Source organism: Coffea eugenioides, chromosome 11, assembly GCF_003713205.1.
Source record: "Coffea eugenioides isolate CCC68of chromosome 11, Ceug_1.0, whole genome shotgun sequence".
NCBI lineage: Eukaryota > Viridiplantae > Streptophyta > Magnoliopsida > Gentianales > Rubiaceae > Coffea > Coffea eugenioides.
Genome location: NC_040045.1, coordinates 41,924,921 through 41,947,068, shown reverse-complemented (window position 1 = coordinate 41,947,068; position 22,148 = coordinate 41,924,921). Strand labels below are relative to the sequence as shown.

General features: G+C 35.2%; 3 protein-coding genes across 3 annotated transcripts; 2 read left to right on the top strand and 1 right to left on the bottom strand.

Moving 5' to 3' along the window:
• The first annotated feature begins 558 nt into the window (after positions 1 to 558).
• LOC113753735 (basic leucine zipper 43-like) lies at positions 559 to 1,653 on the top strand. The gene has a single exon (XM_027297968.1). It carries the CDS (start codon positions 879 to 881, stop codon positions 1,467 to 1,469), a length of 591 nt encoding a protein of 196 aa, XP_027153769.1. The 5' UTR covers positions 559 to 878; the 3' UTR covers positions 1,470 to 1,653.
• Positions 1,654 to 6,050: 4,397 nt separating this feature from the next.
• LOC113751091 (chaperonin 60 subunit beta 4, chloroplastic-like) lies at positions 6,051 to 11,175 on the top strand. The gene is made up of 14 exons (XM_027294955.1): positions 6,051 to 6,281; positions 6,371 to 6,496; positions 7,218 to 7,355; positions 7,575 to 7,670; positions 7,819 to 8,061; positions 8,135 to 8,369; positions 8,754 to 8,923; positions 9,421 to 9,498; positions 9,591 to 9,662; positions 9,737 to 9,841; positions 10,005 to 10,097; positions 10,231 to 10,323; positions 10,417 to 10,543; positions 10,683 to 11,175. The coding sequence occupies exons 1-14, from the start codon at positions 6,126 to 6,128 to the stop codon at positions 10,715 to 10,717; spliced, it is 1,767 nt and encodes a 588-aa protein (XP_027150756.1). The 5' UTR covers positions 6,051 to 6,125; the 3' UTR covers positions 10,718 to 11,175.
• Positions 11,176 to 19,915: 8,740 nt separating this feature from the next.
• Positions 19,916 to 21,150, bottom strand: LOC113753786 (serotonin N-acetyltransferase 2, chloroplastic-like). Its single transcript, XM_027298026.1, has one exon. The coding sequence runs from the start codon at positions 20,602 to 20,604 to the stop codon at positions 20,023 to 20,025; it is 582 nt and encodes a 193-aa protein (XP_027153827.1). The 5' UTR covers positions 20,605 to 21,150; the 3' UTR covers positions 19,916 to 20,022.
• Between the last annotated feature and the right edge of the window lie 998 nt (positions 21,151 to 22,148).

Here is a 22,148-nt window from a genome sequence, read left to right as displayed (position 1 = left end):
ACTCCGGAGAACATAATACTAATATGGTTAAGCAAATACAGTCAATTTAACTATTCAAGTACTTAAAATTAAAGGTGGGAAAAGACAAGCCACCTTTATACAAAAAAAATGCAGAAGAAGCTTGTTGGATTAAAATGCTACGCATGAATGAATGCAGACGATAACAGTAACATTGGGTCCCTCCTATCCCAAAGTGAAGTGCAATTTGAGTCATCAAATGAGAGTAAAATAGAAAAAATTTCTTTTTATTTAATAACATTCACCTTTTGTATTGACCTAGTTTTCGTCATCAGTCAGAGCATGTGATTGGCTGTGAGACCTTCATATGATGCTGGTTTCGGCAAAACCTTCCTTCAGATGATTTTTTTTCTGATATTTGACTTTTGAGATAATAATTCATTAGCTTTTCCATCTTTTTGAAAAAACAAAAATGCTTCATTTAGATAACTGAAACATCCCTAATCACAAACTCAATTTCTTCCCCATGTAAGCATTACATTGGATGTTCCATGATTATCCTTAGAACCATCACTGCATTAGGATCCCATCACTGCATGATGACATGGTAAACAGCAGGCCATTTACATGTCAGATCAAGACACATGAAATTCATTGGCCGGCTTGGGTTCTCTCTAGATAACAGTATACCTAAGAAAAAGAAAAAACATACATGGAGAGTTTATGAGCTGCTCAAATGGATGTTGAATTCTGCTTCGTAAGCTAGGTACTGTATCATCTCTGTTGCTACATCTGGCCCACTTCTCAAGCCTTCTCCTCCTATAAAAGCCGTCTAATCCTCATGCCATGCTCCAGTCCACTATCCTCTCATCGCTATCTGCAAAACAAAACTTCAGGCGTCACCTTCAATATAGTCAGCCATGATTCCATCTGAGGCAACAGGAATCCACTACTTCACACCTGAGGATCCCTCACCTTTCACCCCTAACTTCAGCTTGATGCACAGCAGCTTTCCAGCATTCCAAATCAGCAGACTCTTGACCAACTTGCCAAATTACCAGAGCCCTCCTCCCATACATGAGTTCACTCCGCAGTCCTCATGTTTAAGCAACAACTCTACCTCTGATGAAGCAGATGATCAGCAACTCAACATCATAGATGAAAGAAAACAAAGGAGAATGATATCCAACAGAGAATCAGCTCGAAGATCAAGGATGCGGAAACAGAGGCACCTTGATGAGCTCTGGTCTCAGGTGCTTCGCTTGAGGACTGAGAACCACAATCTCATAGACAAGTTGAACCACGTGTCAGAGTCCCATGACAGGGTTGTTCAAGAGAATGCACGCCTTAAAGAAGAAGCATCTGACCTCCGGCAAATGCTCACCGACTTCCAACTTGGAAGTCCTTATAACACCTTGAGTGATCTGGAAGAGTTGCCATGCAACACAGCTCATCTCAGGGCTGAGTTATCAAACCAGTCAATTGCTGCTACTACAAATCTGCTTCACTGACTAAGAGATTTACCATGCTCCAAAAAAGAAAGAAACGGAGGTGTTTGTCTGCCTTTTTCTTGTTTTTTCTGTCTAATATGAATGTAATGAGTCAATCATTTCCCAGCAGATGGATAACATGTAATCGGAAATGATCAAGATTTTCCTTAATATTCTATTGCCAACTCAAAAGATGGTTTCTTCACATCTGGATCAACTCGAGAAACTCACACTATATTATTGTGGAGCAAATTAACTGAAAGTGAAATCTCTAGCACTCCATCATGGATTCGTCAAAAACTCCATCAAAGGGCAATAACTCAACAACACCACCAGAGTTAATTTAAACGCACAGGACTTTTTAAGAAATTATCAGCCATTCCTTAAATAAGATGATTAGTTGAAAATACCAAAACATAGAAGAAACTTCACAGCATCATTGGCTGACAAGTGCATTCATCTTCTTCTCTGAACTGTGTGAAAACTACGTACATGTATAGAGAGAACAATCATATTTGGTAAGTGACCCTTGACAGATCAGGCTACAAGAGTTTACAGGAAGGCCCCATGACCAAAATTGTGTACCACACGGTTGCACAAGCAGTGGGACAAATGCTGGTGGATATGCTAGTCATAGTGGCTCATAATTCAGGGAACTACTATCAGAAGCAAAACACATGAAAAAGGCAACCCACTATGATCCAAGCAACTGTTTCTCTTCTTTGTCAGAGCATGAAAACGTTAACTATTCCGCCGGTCTAATTTTATTTTTCAATTTCGACTTTCTGCAGCTGAAAACATGCTTCAAGCTTGCCAACCAATGCATTTCTCTTCTCTCTCTCTCTTTCTTTCCAATACAGAAACCTTTGTATGAATAAAATAATGTCTTTGGTATAAGAAGAAACCAGGTAAAAACAAAAGAACTAGAGAAGCCAAGAACTTGAACTAAAAATGCACCCAAAAAAAGAAAAGGAGGAAAAAGAATGAAACAAGAGAACTTTGCTTGCTTGCCGAGGGAATAGAGCAAGTTAAAGAAGGAAAAACAAGGAAAATGGAGAAATTCAATTTTTTTAATTTTAATTAATCTTGGAACATAAGAGATGGAGAAGCTGTAATATCCAAAATTTTCTCTTCTTATTCTGTAAATCAGATGTAAGAAAGGACACCCAAAAAGGAGGGGGAAAAAATGGAAAAGACAACGAGAAATGCCAAAGCTTAAAGGAAGAGACAAAATTTTGTCAACATTTCTCCTTTTATATTAAGAGGGAAAGTGGAAATAAACAAGGATTTTGCATTTTCCTTCCAAAGTATACAAACCTTGACATGCAACTTGCCTTCTTGCCTGAATTCAAGTCAACAAACAAAGCCATAATCAATGGCCAAGCTAGCAGATGATGTCTCTATGCCAGTTTATGCTTTTGCCTTAAAATCCCAAAATAACAGTCGGCCTTTTGATAATCTGAGAGAAACTATCTAGGGCCCTTCAAAATTGAACAGTCATTGCCAAGAGAAAATCTATTCATTTACAGTATACAAGATAACTCTCAATAGGGAATTGTGATGTACAGTTTCCAGCAGCAAATACTGCCATTGATATTGCTTCTGCTTTTTGACAACTATATGAATCATCGTAAAGAACAGGGCTACAACCTACTCTATTAGAATAACCAAATACTTCAAAACAGAAAGGTATCTCAACTGTATTTCTTTCTGCAATTATACCTTCACCAAATAATAGAAAAAAATTTTCATCTAATAACCATAGTAAACTCTTCATTGCAGCATTCAATTACACAAAACACACACACCATCAAAGAAGCCGAATGACTAAACATATACCTTGCTAGGACGTGCTTACCCATCATAGTTCAAAATGCACGCTTAAAGATACATATACTTTCAAGTTTCTGATTCTTTTCAACTTTCAAAAACGATGGGGGAAACAGAGCGGTGATGGAGAGGTTTAGGATTGAACCCTCATTGGAATACAAGGAAAACAGGGGGGAAAAAGACTTTATTTTACAAACACCTTTCATTTTCAGAAATGTCTGATATGCCATAGCAACGATGTTCAGATTCCTACTTCCTAAATTTGTACTATGCCTCAAAAGTTACCGCCCTTTGCACCCTGCCTATTCAGATAAGTTAAATTGAATTTAAAAAAAAAAAACGATGGTAACCTAGTTGATCAGCTCAAAATATAAAGGAAAAATCAAAGCTTCATATTCACCAGAAAAAAAATGTAAATCCAATTTCTGAAAAAGTCTGGCACACAATACTTTGATTAAAAGCAAAAAAGAACAGTCTTTACCTACTTCGTCAGCTTAATCAATGAGAAATATAGCAAAACTTCAAAATTACAAAAAAAAAAAAAAAAAACTCTCATGGACTCACAATCTCACACATATACATGGATAGACACATAAATTTCTACAATTGAACAAGAGGAATTTGAAATGAACGCCATGAATATAACATGCATAAGCTTAGCAGTTTTAGAAATTATTAAAGAACAATTCCTAAAACCTAATTTCTAAAACAGTTAAACTCAAGCATTACAGAACTAAATTACTAGTGAAGATTTTATGATGATAAGGTAGAAAGAAAATCAATTAATGAAGATAAATTGGCAGGAATTTTTGAATAAACAGGTTCACCTGTTCTTCTCATACCTGGAAGGAAAGAAACTGATTTCCCGCCGAAATGAGAATAATAAGCTCCCCGGTCCGTGTTTTATGAGCTCTATATTTTGGGCTTATCGACTTGAAGGCCCAAGTACCGATGGGAATGGGTTCATTTTGCTCTTAGTGTCTGTTTGATAACATAAAAAAGTGTTAAAACTGAATTCATTCAGACATTCAAATGTTTTGAGTGTTTGATAAATAAAAATTTTTCTGCTGAACTTATTAAGTGGTGCTGAATTTGTATGTATTTTTTTCAGCACAAGAATTGGAACTGAATGCTTAATTGATAAGAATCAAGAGATTTACTTCAACTACTTTATCTTATCTACCAAATCTATCATTGTTTGTTAATTACATTCAAAATCCTTATTGAATTAAACAACTTAATATTTTCTATCCAAAATCCTTATCTAATTAAACAACCTGACATTCTCTGTCTAATGGCTTTCTACTTCTATTTTCTCCCTATTTAATGATTTTTTTACAATTTCTCCATGCTCCTCACATCTGTCTACTCCTTATATTTTTTCATCTTTCTACTCTTTCATAATTTTGTCATTTTTTTACTCCCAATTTTTTTTATTGCTACCGTACTCACCGATCTCAAATTCATTTTTTCCAAGGTAAGTGACATTGATTATTTGTTGTTTTGCTTCAACATTTTTCCATTGAAGTAATTAAATTTCTATATAATTTGGTGTGAATTTAAAACTTGTTTATTGCAGCTTCCTTTTGCTTATATTTAGACTTTTCTTATCAAATTCTGATTTAAAAATATATTTGCACAGATATTTGGACTTTTCCATAATATATTTCTTCTTTTATATTACTTTGATTTAAAAATAAATATTGGCATTTTCATACCTAACAATTTAAGCTAATTAAATCATATGTTCTATTTCCTTTTTGGATTGAAAGATAGAAGGGAAAAATTGTACAATTTAGTTTATTAAGCATTAAGTTATAAATGTTTATCAAACAGTATAAATATGTTCAGCATTAAGATTCAGATATTCATATATCTCTTTTCAATGCTTAATATTCAGCAAATTAATTGTTTCAGTATTCAGAATTCAGATTCAGTTTTATCAAACGGAGCCTTAGTCTAGACACCAACCTCTTAATTGTTCCTTCAACTTTTAAGTTATAACTAATTTCAACTTTCGAGCATGGTAAAATTGAGTTGAGCTTGAATTAACAGGGTCAAAATTCGACTCGACTGTACGCAATAGCAATTCTACTAATTAATTATTTTTAGAACCCAACTCAACAAGTAAAAATGTTTAGCAACTACATGACTTTAGTCTAGCAACCGCCAAGAGGGACTCAAGGCCCCCTTCTTGGATGCAACATTAGGAGTTCTTACGGGGAAAAGAGTGTAAGTAGGGGGTTCTTATAATTAAAAAAAATGCACTAGTTTGGATTGGAGGTGGATTCCCTCCTTATTCTCTTGTGACCTACTTTGGTCCTTCTCAGTATAGGAATAGATTAGTCTGTTAACATTGAGATTAAAACAAAAGAGTAAAAAAATTTAGTAGTAAACAAGATTCAACTTTCTTTCTTTTTTTTTTTTTGGGCGTTAGGAAGAGAAAGTTTTTAGATTTTCACGTAATTTTCGACAAAATAACCCTATAGTTAGGTATTTTAATAAGGGAAAAGTAGAAAAGTATACAATATACATAGTTGGAAGCAAAGGCTTGTTAAGCTTATGAATCAAACCCAGTCAAGGAGTGAAGTTGTAATTTGACTCAAAAATGTTAAGCGATCGGGCTTAACGGGCTCACGGACAAAGGACTATGGAGTAGAATTTTAACTGACGAAAGGCCCAAGAAGGACAAGCACATAGGACAAGCGCCAAAAGTAGATATTTTTCCATTCATTCTCTCTTATCCATCAACTCTTTACGAAGTTCCCTTGGTAAGGTTCTCTTAAACTCTTGAACTGATATTCGTTACTCTAACAAATTTTCAGCATATCAAATCCAAAAAGAATCATGGGATGTTCTCTTTATCCATTGCCATCTACATATTTCCATAAACCATCCATGCCCACCATTTGTAGAAGACGTTTAAGGTCCATGCTAAACACAAGAGCAATGGCTAAAGAACTCTATTTCAACCATGATGGTTCAGCAATGAAGAAGCTTCAGGTTAAAACCGTGTCCTAATTATTTGTTCTATGATTTTCTTAAGTGGTGACTGGTGGGTAACGAGAGATTGATTGTTACTCATTGTGCAGGCAGGTGTTGACTTGGTGGCAGAGTTGGTTGGAGTAACTTTGGGACCAAAAGGAAGAAACGTAGTGTTGCAGAATAAATATGGACCTCCCAAGATTGTTAATGACGGTGAAACTGTTCTTAAAGAGGTAATAAATCTGTATATAATACATGCCAATTGTTATTAATCAGCTTTCTCATGTTACAAACTGAAAAACAAACTTCTTCTCTTATTTCAACTATACCAGTGTGCCTTCTTGTCTTTGAAATCTGTATAAACGACTATGAATAATGCTGAAATTGCTGGCAAGTTTTTGGATTGTTCACTACCAGATAATGGAAATATGTATCTGGTTTGTGGCTTTGTGGTTATACCATTTCAGATTCCGCATCAAGATGTCTTGAAATTGTGCTTCTTATATGCTGGCTGGCTATGTTATTGATCATCATATTTCTGATAGAGGAAAATGGTCTATGCTTAGCGTCTTCCGAAATTTTTAGACTTGTACTCTGAGATTATGATACTGCATTTGGAATGCATCAAATGATGATAAACAAAAGAAAGAAAAATGCTCAAATGCTCCAGCCATCAATGTTGATTTTGGTAATGCATACTTTTAAAGAAGATTTGAACTTGAAATCTAAAAATTTGTATCTTTATTTTCTGTGATTTTGAATAAGAGTTTATTTTTTGTAGCATATTCTGCAATAGGGTACAATTTTTCTGCAATTTTAGTTCATTTTGAGACTTGAATACACGACAATTTGCAATCTATCGTACCCAAAGGATATGGAACTGATTATGGGAACAGTTTCTCATTCCTGAAATATTTATACCTTGAACTCGATGTACTCAATTAAGTAGAACAGATAGAATTGGAGGACCCTTTGGAGAATGTGGGAGTAAAATTAGTAAGACAAGCTGGTGCAAAGACAAATGAGCTTGCCGGTGACGGTTGCACTACATCTATAGTACTTGCACAAGGTCTTATTGCTGAGGGCATGAAGGTACGATCCTATCTTTTGACTTGAGTGCTCAATTTATTTTCAGGAGAGCTCCAGTTAGAACTTATTTTATGTGTTAAGCAAGGTGAATTACCATTATCTACATTGATAACTACAATCGAAGGTTTAGGTAACATTCCTGCTACTATCAGTTGCCTTGAAAGTGGTCATTACTACATCAATCTCTGGACAAAGTCATATACTAAGTTTAACTTTCATTAGGTTATTGCGGCCGGGATGAACCCTATTCAGCTCTCACGTGGGATTGAGAAAACTACCAAAGCCCTTGTTTCAGAACTGAAATTGATGTCCAGAGAAGTAATTATGCTAATATGCCAATATCATCTTCTTTACAAACTGAGGATTGAAATAGCCTTGCAACTCAAGAACGCTATCACCCTTTTTCTACTATGGACACTGGCAAGAAGAGAAATCATTTTGTGTTTGAAATTTCTTACCATTGCAGGTTGAGGATCACGAGCTCGTGGATGTCGCTGCTGTTAGTGCAGGGAATGATTATGCAGTGGGAAACATGATTTCTAATGCCCTTCAGAAAGTAGGAAGAAAGGGAGTAGTCAGAATTGAGAAAGGGAACCATGGTGAAAATAGCCTGCGCATTGTAGAGGGGATGGAATTTGATCGAGGATATTTGTCTCCTTATTTTGTTACCAATCGAAGAGAGATGATAGCAGAACTTCACAATTGCAAGGTAAAGAACTCGTGGATTTGATATTGTCCGTATTGATGTGTCATATTTAGGTGGAAAACTTCTTTGGTGGCAGTTGCTTTTGGTTGACAAAAAAATCACAAACGCAAAGGAGATGTTTAAAATATTGGATAATGCAGTTAAGGAGAAGTATCCGATTGTCATAGTTGCAGAGGGCATTGAGCAGGAAGCTTTGGCTCCAGTAATTAGGAACAAGCTCAAAGGTACACTGAAGGCAGTTGCTATTAGAGCTCCTGCATTTGGTGAGCGCAAGAGCCATTACCTAGATGATATTGCCATCTTGACAGGAGGTAGTGAGACAAGAACACCTAATCTAAATTTTGCCACTTTCTTTCATTCCAATGACATTTTTCTTGCAAATTTAATGAGAAAGAGTTTCTGACGGCAGATTGCGAAGAAAAGATTGATTATGATCCTGAGATAATATGGTAAAACCAATTCTTCACGGCTGGAGCATTAATAGCGGTTATAGTGATATTTTTCAGTTTCTGACGCTGGCATCATGTAGTCTATCAACTGGTATTCTAGGCTGAATTATAAATTTTTATGCAACAATAGTTAACAATAAAAGCAGTAATCACAAAAGATATGTGCTCAGAGTAAAAACTACAGTTCATTATTTGTCTGTTTCGCTTCAGTTCTTCAAATTTTCACACAGTTTATCATGTTTTAAGGGACTGTGATCAGAGATGACATGGGTTTGACTCTTGAGAATGCTCACAAGGGATTGCTTGGAAGTGCATCTAAGGTGGTGATAACGAAAAACTCTACGTTAATAGTTACTGATGGAAGAAATCAAGAGGCCGTTCAGAAAAGGGTTTCCCAGATACAAAGGCTTGTGGAGGTCTGTCAAATGCTTTGCGTGATGCTTTTACCTACCATTGTAAAGATTAAATTTTACATCTCCAGCTAAGTTGCCTGAGATCTCCAAATTTGTTATTTTATCCAGGGACATAAAAGCAAGAGGAAAAAAAAATTCATCAACTAATATTATGCAGGAGTTTCTATCATAAATGTAGATGCATTCATGGTAGGACACTTGGTGAAAATTCCAGGGATATATTAACATACAATTTGAATTATGTAATTAACTAGCATAATTCACCAAAAAACATTGAAAGCTCTACCAAACAACTAATTTTTCATCTTATTGGTTTGAGTTTGGAATCCACATACTAAAGAATGCTACAATTTAAAGAATCAGCATATGTCCTTTGCCAAAGTTAGCATTAAATCTTAAAAAGAAATCTCAGACTAATTCTGATTTTAGTCCATTCAGTTCCAGTCGGTCCATATGTGTAACATATACTATTTTAATTGAATTGCACCCTAATTATGCAGAATACAGAAGAAAAGTTCCAAAAGAAATTGTTGAATGAAAGAATAGCAAGGTTATCAGGGGGCATTGCTATTCTTCAGGTGAGCTGAATTCATTGATTTCAGCACATGAGCATTATTGATCAACTGAGTTATAAGATTATATGCGCTTATGCTTGTCAATGAAATGATAGGTGGGAGCACAAACTCAAGTTGAGATGAAGGACAAACAACTGAGAATGGAAGATGCTTTAAATGCAACCAAGGTAGAGTGCTGCTCCTGTAAAATCTTGAATGGCTGATTGACTAGTCATGACTGCTAAACTTTCGTAAACTTCAGGCAGCCATTGAGGAAGGTGTAGTGGTTGGCGGGGCCTGCTGCCTTCTTAGGCTCTCTTTGAAGGTGGAAGATATCAAGAACCACTTAGATAATGAAGAACAAAGGGTTTGCCTCTTTTTTCTTAGAAAGTTATACAATTTAGGTTGTCTATAGGATTGAAACCTCGATGAGCAGTACATGTGGTGCCAAAATTTTGTTTATTAAGTAAATTCTTCTTCTCATGTTCATTTCTAGTGGTTCTGATATCCGTCTGCAACTTTACATGCAGATAGGAGCTGACATTCTTAGAAAGGCATTGGCCTATCCAGCAAGACAGATAGCAAAGAATGCTGGTCTAAATGGAAATGCTGTTATAGAGAAGGTATTTGGCATGAAGTGCAGTTAACTTCTTTTTGCAGAAAATTTAGTTAAATCTAAAGCATCCATTCATCTACATATATATTAATCACAAGGGTAACAGCTGAGATCTGAGGTGAAAAGCATATCATATGCAGGTTCTGTCAGTAGACAATGCAGCGTATGGTTATAATGCTGCCAGAGACAAATACGAGGATTTGGTGGCTGCTAGGATTTTGGATCCTTCAAAGGTAAACTCAAAAATGGACAAGTTTATTTAGCTTTTCAATTGATTTCTGATAGACAATTCTGGGATAATTCACCAAGAACATCCTGTTGTGAAGGTTGTTAGATGTTGCCTGGAACATGCAGCATCCGTAGCCAATACTTTCCTGACATCGAATGCTGTTGTAATTGATATTAAGGAGCCAGTGCCCAATAACTTAATGAGAAAACCATTGCGAACCTCAGGTAATTACCGATTTTTACCTTTATATTCATAATCCATGAAAAATAGTTTCTAAGCAGATGGAAACCCCTATATCATAAAAAATTTGCAGTTTCAGCATCTTTAGAAGTCCAGGTATACACATTCCCTTTCATCATGCAGGTATTGGACCAATCGGTGCTAGCTCATTGGTGTGAATTTCCAAGTCAAATTGGAGTTTAATGCTCCTGCATTTAGTCGAATGAAAGAGATGGAGGAAAATTTGACAACACTGAAGATGCTAATTTTTTTCAATCCATCTTGGAAAGCTATTGGAAATTCTCCTTGTCCAACACTCATTTGTTTTCCTACAAATGAGGAGAGCATATCTGGTCAGCAAGTCTGACTTGGGAGTTGGGAGAATAGTACAGTCAATTTGCTGTAGTGGATGTAAAGCCAGATGTCTGAGGTAAATTTGACATTTGACAGAATGCATTTGGCACTTTGTAGAGTGAACTTTACAGAAGCGAAGGACAGTACATAGTAAACCGTAGGCAAACACAGAACAGAAGGGGCTGAAAACGGAAGTAGTGATATATCTCTGTCATCTTATTGAATTCCAAAGTGTACATTACCAATATCCTACTCTTACGTATTCTAGAGTTCCAGCATTCTCTACACAGGGCCTGAAATTGAGTTCTTCAGAACCTATCCAATGCTCAGATCTCCCTTGAGAGAATTATCAATAGGTTTGCATTTCTCAAGCAGACTCAGGAAAGAACAATCGCCTTGTCAAGTTGCAAATTGTGACATTGTGACACAGTATTATGGAGAAGTCGAAAGCTTGTGAAATCAGAAATAATATAGCTATCAAAATTCTAATGAAGAACAGCAATGCAACACTGCATCACCAGAGCCGGCAAAACCTTAATGATGAAGAACCCATTCTTGTCTTTGTTCATGCGTAATCTTGGAATCACTGAATCAGCCGGTTCTTTTTCAAATTCATTTGTGAAAACCTGTGTCATCAGATTACCCAAATCTTGCTAAAATCAGTTTCTACAATAAACTTCTTTAAATCTTTGATCTTCATTTTAACTATCTACAACTCTCGGAGAGTCTCGCAGGATAACAAATTTTGCACATCAGATGAGATGCTAGTCCCAAAGAGAGTATTAGAGGATCACATAATGCTGCCCCAGGAACTGTGACAACAATAAGATTCTGCCATCCTTCTTTAGAGGATATGTCTGATTTTTTTGTTTTTTGATAATTATCTAGTAGTGGCTAAATAATTTTTAGACAAATGTTGCAGAATTCCAATACGATGAAATGCTTTATGGAATTTCCTACCTCACATATTCAACCACGCTAGTATATTGCAATTATTAAACAATCAAAAAAAAAAAAACAGAAAGATAAAAACCATTGGAAACATCAATACAACAATTTCATGACATCTATTATTCCTTTTCATCATACTAATTTGAAATTGAGAATAAAGTTAATAAGAAGGAAAGGATTATCTATTAACAAAATCCCTGTGGCATCCTAAACTGCTTGTCTTTAACTTCTACTTAATTGGTCCTCTATCATATACGCCACGAAAAACATTGGACCGAAGAAAAACAACACGTAAAACATGATCCATTCTAGAAATCCGGTCCTCAAATAGTTTAGAATAAATGACGATATTTGATTGGACCGTTGGGACGGTCGAGTTGGGGAGCTGGTGGCAATACTGAGCTGATTATGATTCGACATTCCCGAGGCGCTTTGTGCCGCTGTTTCAGCACGTCACAATCTTTGTCTGCCTCTGCCCCTTACTGTGTAATTCTGTATATGAGCAGGAAGATCAGAATGATTCCTCTTATGGGTTGGATTTAGATTCCCAATTGGATGCATATAAAGTAAAGAAAAGTGAAAGGACGAAAGAGGGGGAGAAGATAGGCAGAGCAAAGATGTGGGTGAGTTTTCAGTCTTTGTTGGACTTGACGGTAGCAGGGATTTCTTTGATGCTTGGTTTGGGCTTTTTTGCTTTCATTGCTTCAATCCTTTGCTCTGCCGCTTTCTTCCAAAATGCCAAGGAGCCTTCTTGATTCGTCCTTTCATATTGGTTATGAACTGTAATGTAAGTATGCTTCTCTCTTGTTTATATGCACAAATATGCTAAGACTTTACACATAATCACGTGGAGTCTTTTTGGGTTCTTGAAGTCAGAGTCGTTGATAAGTTTTTTTTTAATGCAATTTAACTGGAAATTTGATTGTATTATCTCTTTTGTTACCCGGTTGCTGCTTGATTTCGTTGTTTGAATGATATTGCGAAGAAAGTTGGGTATTTTTTTGTCCTTTGCTTGTCAATTTGTGCGAAACTCTGTCTGTATGTCAGAATAAAGGAATCCAATTTTGCATCTGGAAAATTTAAGTAGGCCTTCCCCTTGCAAGCGCTTAATTCTTTCCTTGTTCTGTGATCTCTATTTAGAATGATAGAATCAAGTATAGATTTTAGTTGGATTGGTTGTGTCTTTTGTTCTCGAGTTAAAAGATTCTAATAGTTCAAGATATGGTGCCAATTTCCTTTCAAGATATGGTGCCAATTGCGTGTAGCTTGTGGATCTAGAGTCAAAATTTTAGGATAAGAATGTACACTTACTAATCTGAAGTTGTCCAATCTGAGATGCTTCGATGAGCATAGAGGGCTTATGAGAGATCGTGGAATCCTGATGTCTACGACCTAATTTTCCATTAACTCCAGTAGAATGAGGCAATATGTATTACTTTGCATCAGCAAGGATGCTCTCTTTAAGGTAGCATTACATTTTGTCTAATGTTTATCCAATGCCACACCTCATTTATCTACTTCAGTCTATCTTTGGACTTTCCATGATAATGTTGCATGAGTGTGTGTAGGGATAGTGTACTTTGAGGGTTGAGGAGATGAGAAGTCTTGATATTACTTTTCATACCCTAAAAATAGATGAGGTTATTAGCTGATTTAATAACCTTTCAGGATTGACAAATATTGCTCCTAATCATTCATTTTTAGATGGGCATTTTCTTTCCTCATCTCTATCTAAGTCGAGGAAGCACGAACTGTTGTAACTGCTAACCTTGAGCAATGTATGGAGAGTGGCATACCTTGTTGAAACCACCTAAGCTCACCAGTAATCTTTGGAGCCTGGGTACCTTTTGGGCTCCAGTTGAATTAAGGGTTTTTCCCCTCTGCCAATTCATTTCCCTTTCATTTAAGTTGATTGTTGTACAATTGTTCTTCTACGCAACTACTTGAGCTTTTAATGGAGATTATGGTCCTTGCTTCGACATGGATTGCAGTGGTCTTGCAGTTGTCTGACAGCCTCAAAAATTTGAAAAGAAAAAGATGGGAGTAGCGTGTCCTTTAATTCCTCACTACACTACCTGTTTTGCTGTTGTTCTCACGGGAAAAATCTAGCATATCAGATGTAGGATTGCCTTCATAAATGATTATCCTCGCCTATATGAGTTCAAGGTTTTAGATAAGTGGGATGACTGAATGCAGGACATGATGATATCAGATGTAGGATTGCCTTCATAAATGATTATCCTCGCCTATATGAGTTCAAGGTTTTAGATAAGTGGGATGACTGAATGCAGGACATGATGACATTTGTGTTTTTGTAATGAAGATATGGCAACCACTAACCAAAAGCAAGAAAAGGAGATGCAGAAACTACCACTTCTATAGTTGATGCTTGTTAATTTGCAGTATCTGAACCTTTACTTGTCTTCCCTGGCTAAAATATTCACCTAACATTTGTAGGCCTTATAGTAACTACATCATGAAGATCTGAAAGAGTTTAGCGTTAACTTCTCAAGTGGTAAGGAGAAATCGTGAAAGACTTGCAATTTGGTGAGGTGCTTAATGTTAGGAGTTTATGAGATTTTGCTAGTTTATATGTTAACTTCAAGTTTGTGTGATATGCAACACCACACTTTTAATTCTATTAACGTCAAATAACTCTATACAGTGATTGTCTCTCTGATCGCTTTAGATGATTTCGGTAGTTGGTTTGAAACTTGGTGTTTATGTGATATGCAGTGCTGATTTTCTGCCACTATTAAGCTCAAATAACTTTATGTGGTAATAGTCACTCTGATACAAGCTTCTGTTCTTGCAGAATTGGAGGTTATGCTTCCCAGGGCAGTCCAGTTTATCTTCGATGACCAAGCTGAATTGGCACTTCAAGAAGTTGCGCTATGCAATGACATCCTAGAATAGTGCTTATAAATGAAGGATTCATAACCAACCCTATATAATTTGTTGTAATTTTTGTAACTGCATAGGGAGAGATTCCGCCTGGATTTTTCTACTGCTGTAATTCATTACATGCGTTTGCGGCATAAGCAGACTCTGTACATCTCTTCTATGTATGACAAAGCGTTGGGGATAAGGCTCGCGAGCGGCTTGAATGCAAAGCTCGAGTCGAGTTCGATCAATATCGAGCTCGAGTCGAGTTCGAGTTAATCAAGTTGCTCGAGCTCGACTCGAGCTTGAGTTCGAACTAATCAAGTTGAACTCCAGCTCAAAAATACTAATCTCGTTAGCTCGCGAGCGGCTCGCGAACTCGATTATATATATTTTTTATTTTAATACTAAAATTATATATATATATTTCTAATATTTTATTATTTGTTAAGAAAAATTATTATTTTATTTATTTTTAAAAATTTTTTAAGCTTGAACTCGAGCTCAATTCAAATTAAAAATAAAATAATTATTTTTTTATTTTATAAGTTCGAGTTTGAATTCGACTCGAATTTGAGTCGAACTTGATATTTTGAGCTTGTTGAGTTCGAACTCGAATTTGAATTTCGTAAAATTAATTTGAAACTTGACTCTATTAGGCAAAAATTCGACTCGACTCGGCTCGTTTGTACCCTTAGTTGGGGAGCACAGAACACTTGATACATTGTAGTTTAGAGACTAGAGGTGGGGGGTGGTCTATTATTCTAGCCAGTTAAAGTTGTGCCTTTCTACATTTTAAGTCGCCCTATCTTTTGTCATATTGATGGAATTAGGGGTGCAAACGAGTCGAGTCAAATCGAGTCTTGATCTAATTAAATCAAACTTTAACCTAGATTTATGAAGTTTGAACTCAAACTCCAGTTCGACGAGCTCAAAAGATAAAGCTCGAGCTCGACTCATCGAGATTAAAAAATAAAAAATAATTATTTTATTTTTTTAAAACTAAATAAAATAATAATTTTTTTAATAATAATAAAATATTAGGGATATATATGTAATTTTATAATCGAGCTCGAACCAACTCGCAAGCTAACGACTTAGTATTTTTGAATTTGACTTTAACTTGGTAAGCTCAAGCTCGACTCAACTTCGGACTCGAACAGCTCGCAATATGAGTCGATTCATTTGGAGCTCTAATTGGAACTCATTGGTGCTCTTTTCTACTATTTTTCGTCAACCCATTATATCATTTGTTTGAACATGGGAATAAGAGAAATCTGGAAATTCTAGAGCATGTTTGACCTTCTTTAAACGAGTTGAGTTACATCTTAGTCTGTGATAAAGATAGTGCACTCGGATACGGGGGCAAGGACAGTTGACCCGTGGTTTTGTAACTCTAATTGAATTACTTGTACATTTTTACAATAAAAATGTGAACTGCTTGTATATTGCGTTTCTATTATAAAGTTTTACAAGTAATTCATGTAGAATTAGATTTCGCTCAAAAAATGTTATACCATTGTCAGTGATAATCGGCCATGCTCTTGGTTCCAGGGCACCGACCAAAGGCTTTTATGCTCACTAGTCAAAAGTCAAAATGCAAAAAATGATTTATTTTTGTTATAAGTGGGAGGTCTTGAATTTAAAATCTTCTACTTACGAATTTGGAAAAATCGTTCAAAACGTCCCTCACATTTTGTAAAATGACTTTTTCCGTGCCTTACTTTTAAAAGTGTACTTTTAGATCCCTTACAAATTCACGTTAGTCAAATTTGGTCCCTATCTATGTTTCCGACTAGTTTTTGGCCGGAATTCATCACATGACTTGCATATGATCATTTTTTAGAGGCAAAATTGTCAAATCAAAATTTACGTAATCTATCTATAGTCCCTTACATTTCACAAAATGAATCGTTTCGTCTCTTACATTTCACAAAATAAATTTTTTCATCTCTCAAATTTCTCAAAATGAATTTTTTTATCTCTCATTGACTACGTGTACGAATAGTTTTTAGTTTTTTAAATTCATGAATATATCTATTTGATTTTATCTAAACGGTACAAATAATATATAATATATCTCTATTTGATTTCACTTAAACAAATCGATATATACATGGATTTAAATCTAATAATTTTGTTTTAAACCTATATATATGTATGGGATAATTGCAGAAACCTCCCCTGAGATTTCTGACATTTGCACTGACCTCCCCTCTAGGTTTAGAAATTGCATTCACCTCCCCTGAACAGTAACAATTCGTTGCAGAAACCTCCTTGACAGCTTTTGTAGAAGTGAGATAAGAATTTTCTTCCAATTTTGCCCTTACTTGCTTGACAATTATTATTTGCTTGACAATTGCTTAACTAATTATCTAATTAGTTAATAGTTAAACTAATTAACTATTAACTAATTATCTAATTAACTATTAACTAATTAACTAATTATCTAATTATCTAATTAATTAATTAACTAATTAACTAAATCTGTTGTCTGTCCGAAACTAACAAACTATTTGCATGTTAAACTAATTAACTGCTTAACTAATTAACTAATTAATTAATTAACTAATTAACTAACTAACTAATTAACAAACTATTTGCATGTTAAACTATATGCAGTACGCATTACCTATTTAAAGTATCGGCTCTTTATAGGTATTTTACTTTCAAACATTTAATTTATAATAAAAACATCAATGTTTGTAAGTAAAATTCAAAAAGTGTTACAGTAATATTCACAGAATATAGAGTTATGATTTACATTACTTTTTTTCACAGAATATAGAGTTTTATGCATTTTACAAGTAAACAATGCATTTATGCTGTTGTTTTTACTTATTGTCAATCAGTAAATGAAATTATAGTTTTTTTTTGCGTCACATCATCTGACTTACTACCTTCTTCTTCCTCGATATAAAGGATTCTGGGGATTGCACTACCTAATAATTTTGGCTTGCATTTCAGTCAAGGAGAAATTTCAAAAGAAGCCCGAAGAGTTAAGATATCTGAGGATAGTGTTACCGAAATCCCCAGGATGCCAAATGAAGGGACAGAGAGCATCGAGGCACAGATAGCATCGCCTACTTCTTTAGTTCCATGTCCCAATCGAAGAGAAACTTCAAATGAAGCTGGAAAAAGAATTGAGATACGTGAGGAATATGACACTCTGACAGTAATCAGGCCAAATGATTTGGCTCGTACAACCACCTCTTCATTTGCAAGTTCACATAATTCTTCTGATGTGCCAAATTGCAATCTTATCAAGGCAGAAGACAAAACTGTAGTCTTGCATTTCAGTCAACAACAATCTTCAATTGGGTCAGAGGTTAGAATTGATATACTTGATGCCAATAACAGTCAAGACTTGACTGTTATCGGATTTAGAGTTTGAATTTTGAGTCTTAACACATGGGAATGGGAAAGGGAAAGGGATGGAAATGAAAAAAATAGTTACAAAAAAAAAATAATAGTAGTTCTCTATTTATCTTTGCTTTTTAGAGGATTCAAACTCATACACTGTCAATTATTACATGTAAAGTGACTGATCAGCATAGTCGGGTTTCATTGTCCATTTTGTTAGTTTAGAAAGAAATAGAATAAGAGAAGTTGTGTGGACGTGATGCCAATTATATTGTTTATACTTTGCTTCCCTTCCTATATTAGTATCTTTTTTTGTGTTAGGTAATTTATTGATTTTACAATTAAATGGCACTAATTTCAGTATAAGGAGATTGGAGCAGAGGGAAATTGGACGTGATGCCAATTTTTGTGAAAAAAGGCTCTTCCTTCTCTCTAGCAGAGGGATTCTCTTCCTTCTCCCTAGGTTTCCTCCTCTACCCTTCCTTCTTCATAGGAGGGAGATCTTGACCTTAAACCAAGGTCTTCCTTCCTCTTCCTTTATCCTTTGCTCTTCCTTTCATTCAATAAAGTCTCTCCTAGGTTATTCTAGTGAGAGTTTTCTTCTCTTCTAGGATGTCCTATTGAGAGTTTTAGTCTCTCCTAAACTATCTTAGTGAGAGTTTTATTTAGTTTTGTTCTTTACTTCTTCAGATCTTGGAGTTTTTTTAGATCTATATGTTAGATCTACAATTTCTTCAGTCTTTTCATCAGATCTCACTTTCAGTATTGAGCTTGAACCAGTTGAATAGTAGATCTGAAGGAATATTTCAGATTTGGATCAATCTCGGCAGATCTCACCGTCTTTATTGGACCTTACAACTGTTGATTACCAGATCTGACGATTACAGCATGCACAAAGAGAGCTGCAGTGACTTATTCTATGATGAAATGTTTTTCAAATTTATGGTACTTTTTAGATCTGTCCTTAACTTCTCAAATCTAATGTATTTGTTAAATTGCAGATCTATAATTTTAGTGCATGTTTATCTGCCATCAAGGCAGCAATGTATCTCAATTGTGCTGGACGATTTCCAGTAATCCTTGAATGAAATATGTTTTATTATCAAAAAAAAGGAGATTGGAGCAAGTATTAAAAGCGAACGATAGATACAGTCAAATGAATAATCAGACTTATCACACACAACACACAAATCACGGGAAGTTATTGTTGGGAGTATTACATCGTGATTGTATATCACTTTTCTTTAGAATTTATTTGTTCGATATAACGCGCAATAAGCCTCAGACAAATATCCTTTAGAATAAGATAAAATTTGTTTATCTTAAACTCTTGAACAAAATAAGATAAATCCTCTTGAATTCAGGAGTGCTTTTCAAAGAATTTAAAGTAGTAGAAAAGTGATTTTATGTAACAAATCACTCTCTACTTGACCTCTTTATATAGAAAAGATTGTTTAAAAAATAAATGAATTTAATAAATACTTATATGAATAGATTCAAGATATTATGTACAAATTCGTATACTTTAATTCATGCATCACATGATCCTATGATAAAAAACATGAATCTATCCTTACATTCAAGGATTTCCATATACATGAATATATTCATGAATAAATATACATGTCTCATAATATATGTACATTTTAAAATTATTTGATTCGTAATATAATACATGTATATATATTCTAAATCACTAAATATAAATTTTGAAAATTTTCAACAGTGATAGAAAATAGACTCACCATAAAAACGTATCATCAATAAACAAATGCATTGTAGTATTTGTAGAGTAGCAGTTTCCATTAGAAGTTAAAGAAAAATGCGTTGTAGGGCAGCACTTTGCTTGTGCCTTAAAAAAAAAAAAAAAAACAATTTCTAGTCAAAAGAGAAAAAACTCTCATGAAAAATCAGCGGCAAACTCCTATCTAGCCTACCTTTTCTTCTTTTGCTTCCTGGAGTACACCATCCCACGGATCCCATCCGGATCCGCTACAAAACCCAGAGGCCTATAAAACCCCAGAACCCGGGGCTCCGAATACAAAGCAATATTGGTAATCCCTTTCTCCAACAGCACATTCACCAACCGCTCCATCACAGCCTTCCCCAAACCAATCCCCTGGAAACTGGGGTCCACAACAACATCCCAAATTATAGCGTTGAAAACGCCATCCCCCGTCGCTCTAGCAAACGCCACGGGCCTCTCGGCTTTCTCGTACTCTATCCACAGCAGCGCATCCGAATTCTCCAACGCCACTCGTATCTTATCCGTGTCCCGCCTCGGAAATCCGACGGCTACGAACACCGAGTTGAGGTGGTCGAGGTTGAGCTTGTTGATCGTACGGTGAAGAGCGAACCCACGTGAGGCTAACGCCTCGTCGGAGATTGTCAAGTTAGTTAAAGCCGTTAGTGTCTGCTGCTGCTTTTGAGCTAGAACGACGGCGTTTCTTCGTGGAGTGGCTTTGAGGACTAAGGGTGTACGTAAAGGAATGGAAATGTTGTTGAAAATGAGCATTCTAGCTGCGTTTTTCTTTTTCTTTTTGTTATTGGGAACTTTTATATCTGTGGTGAAAATGGGTGTGTTAAAGCGTGGTTTTTTGTGGCTTCTTGGTTAGTTTAGTGTGTGTTTCTGGTGGAACGAAAATTATGTCCAGTATGATATATACGCAGACTACTACAGTCTCTGCAGTTTTTTTTTTTTTGGGGGGGGAAGTTTGTGGTCTTTATGCAGTGACGGACGTAAGTTACTAGGTATGATGGTGGTTGAAGCGTGATTGTATTTTTGACGAAGTAACCCGCTTTATAAACTGGGATGATGAAGGCGTGATCAGACTTCGTGGTTTCAGGCTTTCAGCATCCAGGCTGTAGTTTCAAACCAGGCAAGAAGTTCTTCCAAGAACTCCATCAGATTAGAGCATCAGAAGTGGTGCCTGTAACTTCATCAAATGCAGCATTTGGAAAGGGAACGTGGGATTTAAATTTTTTGTCTGATTCCGAAATCCACTGCTCTAATCTTAAATTTGGCCATTTATCTTTATATAGCTCATAAACGTAACATATCCTAATAATGCTGGCTTTTGTAACTTGTTACAGACAACTAGAGGTGTCAAAATAGGTGACTTGGGCGGGTTTGGGTTGGGTAAAATGGGTAATGGGTACAAATGAGTCAACTCATTTATACCCATTTAATTAGATGGGTATAAATGGGTAAGTCAAAAAATGAATTGGGTAACCCAATTACCCATTTATAACCCATTTATTTTAACTTTTTGTAAATTCATTTAAATTCATTTTTGCAAACTAAGGTAGCAATTTATACCACTCTTTGTACCCATCATTAGTTTTAAATATTTACTTATAATGTTCAATAAACTTAATTACCAATTTTTTTTCATTTATACTCTATGTCACAAAATTACCTATTATTTAATAATTGAATAATAAGAATATACAAATTTGAACTAAGTACTATAAAAATTAATATAAAAACTTAATCGAAAAATTTTGAACCCCTAACATTTTTTTCATATATAAATTTAAAATTTCATTTTATAAAGATAAGAAAATAGGCTAAAATTTATCATAAATTGGTAATGCTAAAAAATAAGCAAGTTAACAAACTAAGAGAAAATAAAATAATAAGATAAAACCAACAAATAATAATAAAACAAAAGTTGTTGACATCATGACAAAATGAAAAATTTGAAGAAAAAAAAAAGGTGGGGGAAAAGAAGAGACTTGGGGGGAAGAGAATTTTAAATGGGTTAATTGGGTTTGATGGGTTACCCAATAATACCCATTTATTAAATGGGTATTATTGGGTAACCCATTTATATCCATATACAAAAATTTAATATACCCATACCCATCTATTCATGGGCGGATATGGGTAAAATTAGTTAGGTGGGTTGATTTGCCACCTCTACAGACAACCAACGAACTTAACTGCATCTCATACTGGAAGATAAGAAGCATCAATGCCAATGGGCTTTTTCTATGTTGACCTTATGGCTGAGGTTTCACTGGATATTGTCTTGGTCATTTTACTTTTGTCTTTTA

Bases quoted from the DNA above. Each gene is read 5' to 3' on its own strand.
- LOC113753735 (XM_027297968.1), top strand. From the start codon at position 879: ATGATTCCATCTGAGGCAACAGGAATCCACTACTTCACACCTGAGGAT.
- LOC113751091 (XM_027294955.1), top strand. From the start codon at position 6,126: ATGGGATGTTCTCTTTATCCATTGCCATCTACATATTTCCATAAACCA. The intron at 7,356-7,574 runs GTACGATCCTAT...AACTTTCATTAG, and splicing joins TTATTGCTGAGGGCATGAAG to GTTATTGCGGCCGGGATGAA. The intron at 8,062-8,134 runs GTAAAGAACTCG...CTTTGGTGGCAG, and splicing joins CAGAACTTCACAATTGCAAG to TTGCTTTTGGTTGACAAAAA.
- LOC113753786 (XM_027298026.1), bottom strand. From the start codon at position 20,604: ATGCTCATTTTCAACAACATTTCCATTCCTTTACGTACACCCTTAGTC.